The sequence below is a fragment of the Suncus etruscus genome, chromosome 2, assembly GCF_024139225.1.
Source record: "Suncus etruscus isolate mSunEtr1 chromosome 2, mSunEtr1.pri.cur, whole genome shotgun sequence".
Lineage (NCBI taxonomy): Eukaryota > Metazoa > Chordata > Mammalia > Eulipotyphla > Soricidae > Suncus > Suncus etruscus.
The window spans coordinates 68,281,919-68,294,416 of NC_064849.1; the positions used below are offsets into that span (position 1 = coordinate 68,281,919).

Here is a 12,498-nt window from a genome sequence, read left to right on the forward strand (position 1 = left end):
GGTTTCCTTGATCCCTGGAGGCTGGTACTTTTCTAGATGGGAAAAAGTACATTAATATCATGCAGTAATATTTCAGCTGCATCCCTTTCCTTCCCCTCACCGCCCCCTACTCATTTCTAAAATCCAAGGAGCTTAAGCTCAGAATCGCACACCTACCTAGCCTAGGGCAGCTACTTCAGAGTGATGAGACCTGGTGACTCCTGGAGCTTCTGGTGGGGCCTCGTAGCTCAGAGCAGAGGACAGACTTGTCCTAGCAGAAACAGAGTTGGGGTGTGATGGAGCAAAGGTCCCTGTGAAGGCCATTGGCTCCAGGGAGTGGCTATAGGTAGATACCACCCTCAGGTCACTTCTTAAGACACTCAGCCCTGCCTCCTTCTGTTTTAGTACTCCATCTCTGGATACCTGGAATGTTATTTTGATTACTCAGTTTGCCCTATGGACCCTATTATCTGGAGTCCCAGTATAACATCACCCCATTTACATCTACTCTTTCTTGTGTGTGTGTGTGTGTGTGTGTGTTTCCCCCAATCTTCAGACTGCTACCTATTCCCTAGGGAGCTCTGAATTGATTCCTGTCTTTACCAATTGTAAGTTTGTCTGAAGAGCAGTAAGGTTTGGCTTCCTGCATTTTACTTTCTAGAGTTTCTCCTCCCTCCTTCCTTTCCTTCCTTTTTTTGGAGGTTGGTGGGTGGGGCACACAATCAGGCTAGGGCTACTCCAGGCTCAGTACTCAAGCACTGATCCTGATAGTAGACTATGTGATGGCAAGGATCAGATTTAGACATCCCTCATGCAAAGCCTAAACTTAGCCCACTAACTCTCTTGCTGGCTCTCCCTCCTTTCTTGAAATATTAAATGGATAACACATTAAATGGATGGAAGCTCTGTCTACAGTTGGGATTGTTTGATTCAGCTGATCATCTGCAGCTGAATATATGTAAATGGAAGATGGTTTCAATGATCAGTCTTGGGAAGGACACTATTGCAACAATTAAAAATATTTTCTTGGGGCCGGGAAGGTGGCGCTAGAGGTAAGGTGTCTGCCTTACAAGCGCTAGCCAAGGAACGGACTGCGGTTCGATCCCCCGGCGTCCCATATGGTCCTCCCAAGCCAGGGGCGATTTCTGAGCACATAGCCAGGAGTAACCCCTGAGCGTCAAACGGGTGTGGCCCAAAAAAACCAAAAAAAAAAAAAAAATTTTCTTGGTCCAGAGAGATAACATGGAGGTAAGGCATTTGCCTTGTATGCAGAAGGATGGTGGTTCGAATCCTGGCATCCCATATGGTCTCCTGAGCCTGCCAGGAGTGATTCCTGAGTGTAGAGCCAGGAGTAACCCCTGAGTGCTGCTGGGTGTGACCCCAAAACAAAACAAAACAAAAAAAAATTTTTTTTTGTGGTTTTTGTGTCACACCCGGCAGTGCTCAGGGGAAACTCCTGGCTCCATGCTCAGAAATTGCTCCTGGCAGGCACGGGGGACCATATGGGAAGCCGGATTCGAACTGATGACCTTCTGCATGAAAGGCAAACGCCTTACCTCCATGCTATCTTTCTGGCCCAACAAAAATTTTCTTTTTTTTTTTTTTTTTTTTTATTTTTGGGTGACATGCCGGCAGTGCTCAGGGGTTACTCCTGGCTGTCTGCTCAGAAATAGGTCCTGGCAGACACGGGGGACCATATGGGACACCGGGATTCGAACCAACCACCTTTGGTCCTGGATCGGCTGCTTGCAAGGCAAACACTGCTGTGCTATCTCTCCAGGCCCAACAAAAATTTTCTTGATAGATGTTGCTTTGCAGCCTGGCAAGGCCACTTTCCCAGTGGTATGACCTTGAATACATTTATTCTCTACCTATTTGAATCTCCATTTGGTCAAACTGAGTGATAAAAGGAAACTCATAATTTGGCTGAGAAGAATCGTTGACACATGTGTGCTTAATTAGCATTTATGGTTATTATAATGAGGTCATACTGATGTGCCTGATGCCCATATACAGTTTGGTAGTGTAGCCAGAAACAGTTATTTCTACAGTAAGTGGCAGAGTCAGCTGGGCCCAAAATATATTCTCAGTAGATCAAAGAGAGGAAGGGCCTGAAGAATGGCGACAATCACACTTAGGTCTAAATCCCAGATCTGTCTGGATGACCTTGGGCAAATTACTTGATTTGTTTCCTTATCTGTACAGGAAAGTTAGTAATACCAATCTTAAGGGGTTGCCTTAAGTATTAAACAGAGGAAATGCCTATGAACCAGCTCAGCCCAGCACCTGGCAGATAAGTGCTCATTAAATGTTACTGACTATTTTCACCATTACTATTAGTGACACAAGAGTTGAGTCAGAAGTACCAAGAGGCAGACTCTTGAGAGGCAAGAGGCCTTGGTAAGCCACCTCAGCTCTGTTTAATGTGGGATCAACATTCATTGGAGCCCAGTGCCTGTTCTTCCTTTCCTTGAAGGAGAAAGTGGAAAGGGATCTTGAGAATATTGGTGCATCTATTTCCTCCTTGCTCTTGTGAACTGACTTTTCTCTTTGGTGGCTGTGGCCTGGGGATGAAGATGTCTGGGCTGGCAGGCCAATGACCTGAGACTCCTAGAGCCTCATTCTCTTAGATGAGCCTGCAAGTGGATACTGATTCTATTTCAGTGCTGTCTAAGCATCCTAGATTTCCAAATAACGCTGCGGCCGGAAGACCAGAATTCGGTGCAAGTCCTTTTGATGGAACCTGGATTGCTCTACTTAGGAGGAAGACTGGGTCTAGATCATGCTCCAACCTCTGTTCATCCCTCACAGAAGCCCAGTACAGTGCCTAGTCTTCAGCAAGCACCCATTAAATATTTAGTATATTGAAGAGCCATCGGAGTGACTAGGAATAAAAAAAAAACAAAAAAAACAAAAAACAAAAAAACAGGAGAGGAAGGAGCAGGGGGATTGTTTATCAAGAACAGAAAGGACCCAAGAGTAACTTTAATCATGTTTCTTCGATGGCAGACACGAACTCTTCTTCTTTCTGATCGCCCCTCCTCCTACCCCCAAAAGAGAGAGGGAGAAATTGGAAAGGGAGAGGCTTGGAGATAAAAACCCCAGGAGGAACTTCCCTAGTCTGTGCATGTTGGGGCAGCGGGAGCAGAGGGCCGCGCCAGCCAACTCCTTCCTTCCCTGGTATGTCCGGGTTCGGGGTGGGAGGAGCACCCCGCTCTCGTCGGCTTGGGGGTGGCGGGGGGGAAGGACGGGATGACCTTTTCCAAATCTCTTCCAGCAGTCTGGGGTGGGATCGCCGGCGCCCCACCCCCGCGCCTTCCTTCCCTCCCTCCCGCGCTCGGCGCCCCCCAAACGGCCCGCACCCCGCCCCAGGCGGCCGTCCGTTTTGCACCGCGCCTGCCTCCCGGGGGTCCCCCCGGCTCCGCGGAGAGGAGAGCGGAGCGCAGCGCAGCCCCGCGCCCGCGCAGCCCCGCCGCGCCTCGCCTCGCCGCGCCGCGCCGCCCCCCGCATGCTAATGGCCGGGCCGCCTCCCGCCGCACACAATGCGGGCCAGGGCCGGGGGCGGGGGACCGGCGAGGGGGCGGGGGCCGGGCCGGGCCGGGGGCGGGGGGGCCGGGGCCCGGCGCATCTCCCCCGGCCCCACGTAACGCTGACGCCCGCCCGCCCGCCCGCCCGCGCCGCCGGCCCGGCCCGCCGCCGCCGCCGCCTCCCGCCCGCACGCCCGCGCCGCCCGCCCGCCGCACGCCCCGGCCCGTGAGTAGCCGCCGCCCCCGCCGCGCCCCCCCGCGCCCCCGCCCCGCCCCGCCGACCCTCCCCGCAGGGGGGGCCCGGCGCAGCCCGGCGCGGAGCAGGTGCAGGGGGCGGGCGCGGGGAGGGGCGCCGGCGCGGCCCCTGCAAACTTCGCCCGGAGCGCTGGGGGGGTGGGGGCCCGGCCTCGGGAGCCCCCCGAGAGCGTGGGAGCTGGGGGGGCGCCTCGGGTGTTGGGGGGGCGCCCCGGCCCGGGAAGCGCTGGGAGCAGGCCGGCTGCGCGGAGGGGAGGGGAGGGCAGGGCAAGCCAGGCAAGGCAATGCAAGGCAGGGGAGGGGCGGAAGGGGAGAGCAGAGGAGAGGAGGGCAGGGCGGCTTTGTAGGGGCCTGGGGGTGCAGCGTGGACGAGCGCGCGCGGGGGGCCCCCTTCTTCCAGCCCAGGTATCCCGAGCCGGGGGGGGGGGGGAGGGGACCCGAACTCTTCCCCGAGCCGGATGGGGGAGGGGCGCGGACGGGCTTGGAAATGGGGGGTGCTTCCCTCTCTCTCTTTCTCTCTCTCTCCCTCTCCTCTCTCTCCGCGTCCCAAACAAAAGTGTCACAAAGAGCTCAGGCCGGCGGCTGCAGGCGAAGGCGGCTGCAAGTCCGCTTTTGTTCTCTCCGGGCCCCGGGTTGCAGAGCTTGCTCTCTCTCTTTCTCTTTCTCTCTCTCCTGGTCGCCCAACCCTGTCCCTCCACCCACCCACCCACCCACCCCCAATCTCATCCTCCTGGCTTGTCTGTCTTCTTGGGGAGCAGTCTGGGTGGCGCTGGATTGGAAGCTCTCCTGTTCCTGCCCTACTAGCCCACCACCGACTTCTGGGATTTTTGCCCACAGGCTCTCTCGCCTACCCCACACCCTATCCCCCTAGGCCCCCCAACCCCCCCCCCCCAAACCCCCAGTCTGGAAATGGAAAGGTGCTAAGATTCAGACCTTCCATGGGAGTCAGTTGCAGGGATGGGAACTCTGGGCGCAGTTTTTGCTTGTCCCCTGTCCCCTCCCCCTCAATACCAGCCCTGAACAACTTTGAGGAGCGGGGTCAAGTTGGGACATGTTTCTGGGATGCGATTCATCCATCCTAGTGGGATGGCAGCGGCGAGCTTCCTCTCCCCTCTCCCCTCCTGGTGTGTGTTCTGACGGAGGTCCCAACACAGAGAGGAGAGGATCATGGAGGGACCCCGAGTCTAGAGGGAAGCTGTGCCCAGAATTCAGTCTAAAAAGGTGGGCAGGCTGAGGAGTGAGATTAAGCCACCTAAGCCGCGAGGAGGAGCAAGCAGCAGCAGCAGCAGCAGCAGCAGCAGCGGGCCAAGGAGTGGAGGGAATGGCCGACATGCCATCTGTGTGGTCTCCTGAAGCAGCTCCTTTTCCTCTGCCCTCCTCACCCCCCACCTAGTGTCGTGTTAGCTGGGGAGGAGGACTGGAGGTGGGGGGGAGAGGATTCTTAACAGAAAGATCAAGGATTAGAGATGATCAGTGACTGAGGCCTAGTCAGGAATCCCCGTCTGAGTCCTGAATCCTTGCCTCTCACACTTTGTCCCTAAAACTTATGAACCAAGATTGAGGCTGTCTTCCAATCAGCATCCGCCTGTGTAAAATGTCCCTGTTTCTAATGAGGCCTCTTGCCAACCCCTTTCCCTTCTTGGTCTGTTTGGTAATGTCTGACGTCCACACTCCTTTCCTATCTCAGCTCTTTGAACACATCAAATTAATTTGCCTGTTGCTTTGGAAAGATTTTTTTTTTTTCCAAATCCCTATCCCTTGGCCCTGCCTCCCTGTAGAACCCAAATAAGGGCAAGATAACCCCCTTTTCCCAGTGGAGAGGGAAAGTAGGTCAGTGCTACTATCAGACCCAGTCTCGTGGAATGGTGTTTAGGGCCTTGAAAACTCTGTGATTTATTGCCCACAACTAGTATATGCCTGGCCTGAGTTGTAAGCCAGTCCACAGAAGCTGGAGCCCTTCAATTAAGAAAAATTCATGGGATCAGATGGCGGGGCCCTGGTTTGGTAGAGAGTTGCTTAAGGAGCCATCAGGGTCTGTCCATAGGTATTGTTGATTTGAGATCAACCCTCTGGGCAAACTTTCTGCTTCATTTTGGGCCTTTTTTTAAATTTTCCACTCTGGAAACACAAGGTTGGCTTTTATCTTTTTAGATTTTTTTCTTTGGTTTGGTTCGTGGACCACACCCAGTGATGTCCAGGGCTTACTCCTGGTTCACTGTGGTCACCAACTGCTGGCAGACTCAGGGGACCATATGGGATGCTGGGGATCTGACCTGGGTTTTCTGTGTGTAAAGCAAGTGCTCTATCCACTGTACTATCTCTCCAACCCCACCACAGGTTTTTTGTTTATGTTTGGGGTGGGAGAAGAAAGATTTACCCTGTTCCTGTACTGCTTGTCCTGGATATGAGGTCAGCCTCCTATGAGATATTTTTGCTTGCAAAACTCACAGGCAGTTTTTAAAGGTTCTAGAATTTATTCAGAATCAGAATATGTGCCCATAGGTTTAGTCAGCTATGACCATGCAGTATTCCCAGCCTCCCTCCTCCTCCCCCACCATCTGCTTCCTCTGACTACACCAGATTGGCTGTACACCAGGATGTTCCGGGAATCCCCAGGAGAGCAACAGAATGTGATGGACCCAAATATGATGCCTCAGTAACTCATTCCAGGATGTACAAACTGTAACTGTCAGGACACTCCTTTAGCTAATTAAAATTCTTCTAGTTACATCTATTTTCTATTGCATGTATCTATTTTCAGAGACATCCAAAAGGCCAAATAATTTCTGGTACCACAATTGTTGGTTCACCCCTACCCTCTGTCCCCCACTCTCCCCTACCCTGCCTAATCTTCTTCACTATGGTTTCCAGAAAGGAATGTTTAAGAATTCTCTAGCTTTCCTAGTGCTTTCTCAGTGTGGTGCTCCAGTAGCAAATGTGGCCCTTCTATCCCCTCAGAGCTCAATCTGTGGTACTATGGTGGCCAAAGTGGCTCTTCTGGTAGCCCACTGCACTCTCCATGGTACTGAAGGGATGGCCATTTGTTTTAACATCTCTCTGGGGTCCAGAAGAGTTCTGAGACTCAGAACCACAACACTTGCGCTGGAAGGGACCACCATTATAAATCGGTCCAACCTTCCTATTTTATAGATGAGAAACTGGGAGGGTAAGTGATGTACTGAAGGTTTCAGGGCTATTCCTGGTCAGACTGGGACCCCAATAACATCAGGACCTCAGAACTTGGCTGTCACCTTTTACACTACTGCTAGAGGAACCTGGTGAGGGTCTTGGTTCCAGAGAAGGACACTCGGTGAGGGGATCTACCTAATATGGGTGGATACTCTTATTCTGGAGCTACAGAAATACTGATAGTAAAAGTAGTAGTGATGGTTATTTAGTGACCTTTGGGCAAGGACACTCTGTTAATTAACCTCCTGTTAATAAAATTCTCATAACCCAGATTCCACAAGTAACAGGTTTCTGCCCCTTCAGGGAGTCCTATCACATCCATTAAATGTCAAAACTACAGGCGCCTTGGACTTGCAGAGCCTTTTCTCTTCGATGATAAAAACAGGGCTGGCTCGACCCAGTTGTCTTCTATTAAAAATCCTTAAGGAAAGTGACGCTTTCGGGTCTTTCTTTCTCAGCAACCCGTTTAAGCTTCACAATACCCATTGTAAAGAAGTTCTGTATATTTCAGATATTCTGTCTCAAGCAAAACAAAACAGCCTTAGGCCCTCATTTCTCGAGCCTGGTACAAATAATTATATAAGGAGAAAGGTGGACTGGCTGGTTCTAGTCATCATTTCAGGCCATTTTTCTGTGGCTCTTAATTCTGGGTTGCTTCTAAATCCTAATATTCACCTCTGAGGTTTAGAATCAGTCAAGAGCCCCCTCCCTGACCCTCCCACTCCATCCTCTTCCTCTCAGTGCTTTTCTCTTTCCTTAGATCTGGAGCTCTTCACATCTCAGGCCCAGGGAATGTTAGCCTGGAGAATTTTAACCCTATCCCGCCCAGAGCTTGTGCTGAGCCCCTGTCTGTGCAGATGGCCCAGCCCCGCCCCCAGTCCCTCACTGCAGCCTCTTGAGCCCCGAGCCTGTGTAATCCTCCTCTTGTGCGGGGAGCCTCTCTGTCCCCTGCGGAGAGGAGGAAAGCCTGCCTGGAACAGCCTTGGACAAAGGGGCTGACATTGCCCCGTCAAACTGCAGGCTTTCAGGTTTGAAACATGGGAATCCAAGCTAGCTGGTGTTCGGCAGTATTTTTTAACCCCTTGTCCAGGCCAACAGCGCCCCTTAACTTGTACTCCTCCCCTAACTCTCTGCTCATTCCCTCTGCCTCTGATTTTCTCCCCCTTCGTGCCCCTCCCCCTATGTCTGTCTCCAGACTCTGCTGCTGGGAGGTGTTTCTCTCCCATGCATGAATGAGTCTCTGTAATGAATGGAAATGAATGGATCAGGAATCCAGGCGGAGGGAGGGAGAACGTGGGGGAAGGATAGAAAGAGAGGGTAAGGGCAGAAGGAAGGTCTGTGGAGCCTGGAAGGATGTTTCGCTAGCTGGCCAGTGGGACTGCGAGCAACTGGTCCCACTTAGAGAACTGGGGAGCACACTCCAAATCCTCTCCACTTGCTCATCGCTGCTCCCCTCCAAGTCATCTCCCACCCCATTACCTGGGGGAGGGGAGGCGCGGCTAAGGAGGTGGTTGGTGCCAGGCCTTGAAAACAAAAATGGAGGGGAAGAATGTTATTTGGGGAGATTTTGTGAATGTGGCCAAGCAGGGAATGCAAATTCTGAACACGGAAGCCCCCTCTTTGCTGCAGATGCAGTGTGAGAGAAGGGCTATATTTCAGAGATAACAGGGCGCTGGGGCTGGGGTTTGGGGGTTAGTGTCCACGGATGACAATAAGGGCTCAACTTTTCCTCCAAATCTGTCTCTTGCTTTAGCTCTTCAGCACCTGTTGCCTTCACTAGCAGCTTTTCCTCCTCTTCTTCCCTGCACTCCCCAGAACCAAAGAATGTGAAGGGGGTCCATGGAGGTGAGTGAAGCTCTGGCCTGTACCTAGACTCTTTCCCTTCCCCTCTCCGCCTCCCATAATCAGAAAAATTTCCACTTATCTCCTTGGTCCCAAGCTCTGCATTTCCACGCACCCTCTGCTTTCCCTAGGTGAGTGGGATGGCCTCCTCTTAAATTTCAGAGTTTCAGATCCCACCCACCTTTGGCTTCTGCGCCCCCGCCCCTGCCCCCCCCAACCAGTCCTGGCACCTCACAACTCCCCCCTTTTCTTTTTTTTTCTTCTGCTCTGGGGAGGGGGTGCCTGCTCACATCTTTCTCCACAGGGCTCACGTCCCCGCGCCACGGGCGGCCACTTAGCGCCATCACCACCGGCCTTCGAAGGCGAGCTGGATCTGCAGCGCTACTCCAACGGGCCGGGCCCGAGCGCCGCCGCCGCCGCGGCCGCCGCGGCCGCCGCCAGCTCCTCGGGAATGGGAGCCCTGGGCTGGTCCGAGAGTCGCACGGGCGAGCGGCGCTTCCCTTGTCCCGTGTGCGGGAAACGCTTCCGCTTCAACTCCATCCTGGCCTTACACCTGCGGGCCCACCCGGGCGCCCAGGCCTTCCAGTGCCCGCACTGCGGCCACCGCGCGGCGCAGCGCGCTCTGCTGCGTTCGCACCTGCGCACGCACCAGCCCGAGCAGCGGCCACGCAGCCCCGCGGCCCGCCTGCTGCTGGAGCTGGAGGAGCGCGCGCTCCTGCGCGAGGCCCGCACGGGGCGAGCCCGAGGCTCGGGGGCCGCGCAGGCCGCCTCCTCCACCACCGCCGCGGCCCCCCACGAAGGCCCGGCGAGATCCCAGGCCCACTCGGCGGCGGCGGCGTCCTCGTCGTCCTCGTCCGCCTTCCCGTGTCCCTTCTGCAAAGGCAAGTTCCGCACCGCGGCCGAGCGCGAACGCCACCTGCACATCTTGCACCGGCCCTGGAAGTGCGGCCTGTGCAGCTTCGGCGCCAGCCAGGAGGAGGAGCTGCTGCGCCACAGCCTGACGGCCCACGGCGGCCCCGAGCGCACCCTGCCGGCCAAGTCGGCGGCGCCTCAGCCTCCGTCTCAGCCTCCGCCTCCGCCTCCGCCTCCGCCTCCACCCAAGCCCGAGCCCAGACCCAAGCCCGAATCCAGATCCATCCCCGAGCCAGAACCCGAGCCCGAGCCGCAACGCGAGGCCACCCCTGCCCCGGTGCCTGCAGCGCCCCCCGAGGAACCCCCGGCGCCTCCGGAGTTCCGCTGTCAAGTGTGCGGGCAGAGCTTTACGCAGTCCTGGTTCCTCAAGGGCCACATGCGCAAGCACAAGGCCTCCTTCGATCACGCGTGTCCCGTGTGCGGCCGCTGCTTCAAGGAGCCCTGGTTCCTGAAGAACCACATGAAGGTGCATGCCAGCAAGATAGGCCCCCTGCGCGCCCCTGGGCCTGCCCAGCCACCTGCCCGGCCACCCCAGCAGCCGCCCCAGCCGCCTGATCTAGGCCTGCTGGCGGCCTACGAGCCGCTGGGTCCCGCTCTCCTCTTGGCTCCGGCTCCCACTCCTGCAGAACGCCGGGAGCCCCCAAGCCTCCTGGGCTACCTGAGTCTTCGAGCTGGAGAGGCTCGGCCCAATGGAGAAGGCGCGGAGCCGGGAGCTGGGCGCAGCTTTGGGAGCTTCTGCCCGCTGCCCTCGGCTCTCCCGGCCCGGGCGCGCAGGCAGCGCACTGAGGAACCAGAGGAGGAAGAGGAGGTGGTGGAGGCAGAGGAAGAGGCCTGGGCCAGGAGCCGGACGCTGGGCACTCTGGCTTCCATGCATCCTCGTCCAGGAGAGGGGCCCGGGCCCACGGCGCCTGCTACGGGGGCTGCGGTGCGACCCGCTACCACACAGGGTAGGTATGGGGCTCCTCTCGACATTCCCCTCCCAATTCTCTCACGTGTCAAAACCAGCTCCATGACATTTTCACTCTGCACCCAGAACAAGGGAACCCTGCAGGCTGGGGGGGGGGGGCGCAGGAGACCCTCTACTTTATTTTTTGGGCCACCCCCGGTGATGCTCAGGGGTTACTGCTAGTTATACGCTCAGAAATCGCTCCTGGCTTGGGGGACCTTATGGGACGCCCGGGTATCGAACCGCGGTCTGTCCTAGGCTAGCGCGGGCAAGGCAGACGCCTTACCTCTAGCGCCACCACTCCGGGGGCCCTCTTTAATTTGATTCACCTGTGCATTGCAGAAGAGAATGGGATGCTTGTTGGAGGGGCCCGGTCTGAAGGGGGCCGGGGGGCCACTGGCAAGGATTGTCCCTTCTGCGGAAAATCTTTCCGCTCGGCGCATCACCTCAAAGTGCACCTTCGAGTGCACACAGGTAAGCCTCTGCTATGGGTATGTGGGTGGGTGGGTGGATGCCTGGGGACAGGAGAGGAAGCTACGAGGGTGGGTGCTTGTGCAGGAAAACCTGGAGGGCATGTCGGGTGTCTTGTCCCCTGTCTCCATCCTCAGCAGCAGTTGGGAGCATGCTGTGATCACGACTCTTTGCCCCTGTTGCCCCGGCAGGTGAACGCCCCTACAAGTGTCCGCACTGCGACTATGCGGGCACACAGTCTGGCTCGCTCAAGTACCACCTGCAGCGCCACCACCGGGAGCAGCGGAGCGGGGCAGGGCCGGGGCCGCCCCCAGAGCCGCCCCCCACTGCCCAGCGGGCTTCTGGAGCCAAAGCAGCCCCTCAGCAGCCTGCGGCCTGGGTGGAGCGCGCTGCGAGCCCGAGTCCGAGGCCCGCATCCAGCGGCGCTGCATCTGGGTCAGGGTCAGGGTCGGGGTCCCGTCGGAAGCCTGCCAGCCCCGGGAGGGCCCTGCGCAACGGGCGAGGTGGTGAGGCCGAACCCCTGGACCTGTCCCTGCGGGCAGGACCGGGAGGAGAGGCCGGGCCGGGGGGTGCCCTCCACCGATGCCTCTTCTGCCCCTTTGCCACGGGCGCCCCAGAGCTCATGGCCCTGCACCTGCAAGTGCACCACAGTCGCAGGGCCCGAGGCCGCCGTCTGCCCCAGGCCGACGCCCCTGCCTCCGCCTCTGTGCCCTTCGCCCGTGCGCCATCGGGGGAATCCTCTCCCAGTCCTCCGCAGGAAGGAGAGGAGAGTCCAGGGCTGTCGAGGTCGGGAGAGGCCGGGCTAGGGGGCCAAGAGCGGTAGGGAGCCCTTCAAAGGGTGCTTAGTGTAGTGAGCTCACCCCGCCGGAGCGGGAGAGCCCTAGAGGTAGTTGGGTAGAGCAGCCAGCAAGGGGCAGCGTGGGACCCGTCTCCCAGCCCCAGCCCCAGGCGGACCTGAGATGTCGGGGCAGAGGGCTTTAGAGGGGTGGAACGGCCAGGAACCCACCCAGCCCAGGGGAGAGTCACAGTGCCTTAGAAGTGGCAGGGGTGAGGGTCAAAGAACGGGGTCCCAGGGCTGGCAGAGAGGGTGGTTGGTGCCTCTGCGGAGGAGCTGTTCTGCCAGTCTGCTGGTCCATAGGTGTGAGAGTTTATTTTTGTACAATGGGTGGGGGTGGGGGCACTGTACCCTTCTAGCCCCTTCAGGGGCCCTGTAGACCTCGCTATTTTTGGTACAATTCCTGTCATTCCCTGTCGCAGAGTTGTGTCCCCAATAAACAGGTGTCTTGAGGCACAGGTCTGTCTGCCTCTGTCCTGTTGTCCTGGGATGGATGTGTCCAGAAACAGTCATCTCTAGGCTTGATGAGAAATGCAGACTCA

General features: G+C 56.8%; 1 protein-coding gene across 3 annotated transcripts; it reads left to right on the forward strand.

Annotated features, from left to right (window-relative positions):
* The first annotated feature begins 3,711 nt into the window (after positions 1–3,711).
* On the forward strand, positions 3,712–12,414 carry ZNF219 (zinc finger protein 219). 3 transcript variants are annotated; one of them, XM_049768606.1, is made up of 6 exons: positions 7,069–7,978; positions 8,704–8,795; positions 9,097–10,170; positions 10,513–10,651; positions 10,993–11,124; positions 11,313–12,414. In XM_049768606.1, exons 2-6 carry the CDS (start codon positions 8,790–8,792, stop codon positions 11,942–11,944), a joined length of 1,983 nt encoding a protein of 660 aa, XP_049624563.1. In that variant the 5' UTR covers positions 7,069–7,978; positions 8,704–8,789; the 3' UTR covers positions 11,945–12,414. The 3 variants fall into 3 exon arrangements, with proteins under 3 accessions (XP_049624562.1, XP_049624563.1, XP_049624561.1); XM_049768605.1 differs by lacking the exon at positions 7,069–7,978 and adding an exon at positions 3,712–3,732 and having other exon boundaries at positions 9,097–10,651; XM_049768604.1 differs by having other exon boundaries at positions 9,097–10,651.
* The last annotated feature ends 84 nt before the right edge of the window (positions 12,415–12,498 follow it).

Bases quoted from the DNA above. Each gene is read 5' to 3' on its own strand.
- ZNF219 (XM_049768605.1), top strand. The intron at 10,652-10,992 runs GTAGGTATGGGG...TGTGCATTGCAG, and splicing joins GCGACCCGCTACCACACAGG to AAGAGAATGGGATGCTTGTT. The intron at 11,125-11,312 runs GTAAGCCTCTGC...TTGCCCCGGCAG, and splicing joins GCACCTTCGAGTGCACACAG to GTGAACGCCCCTACAAGTGT.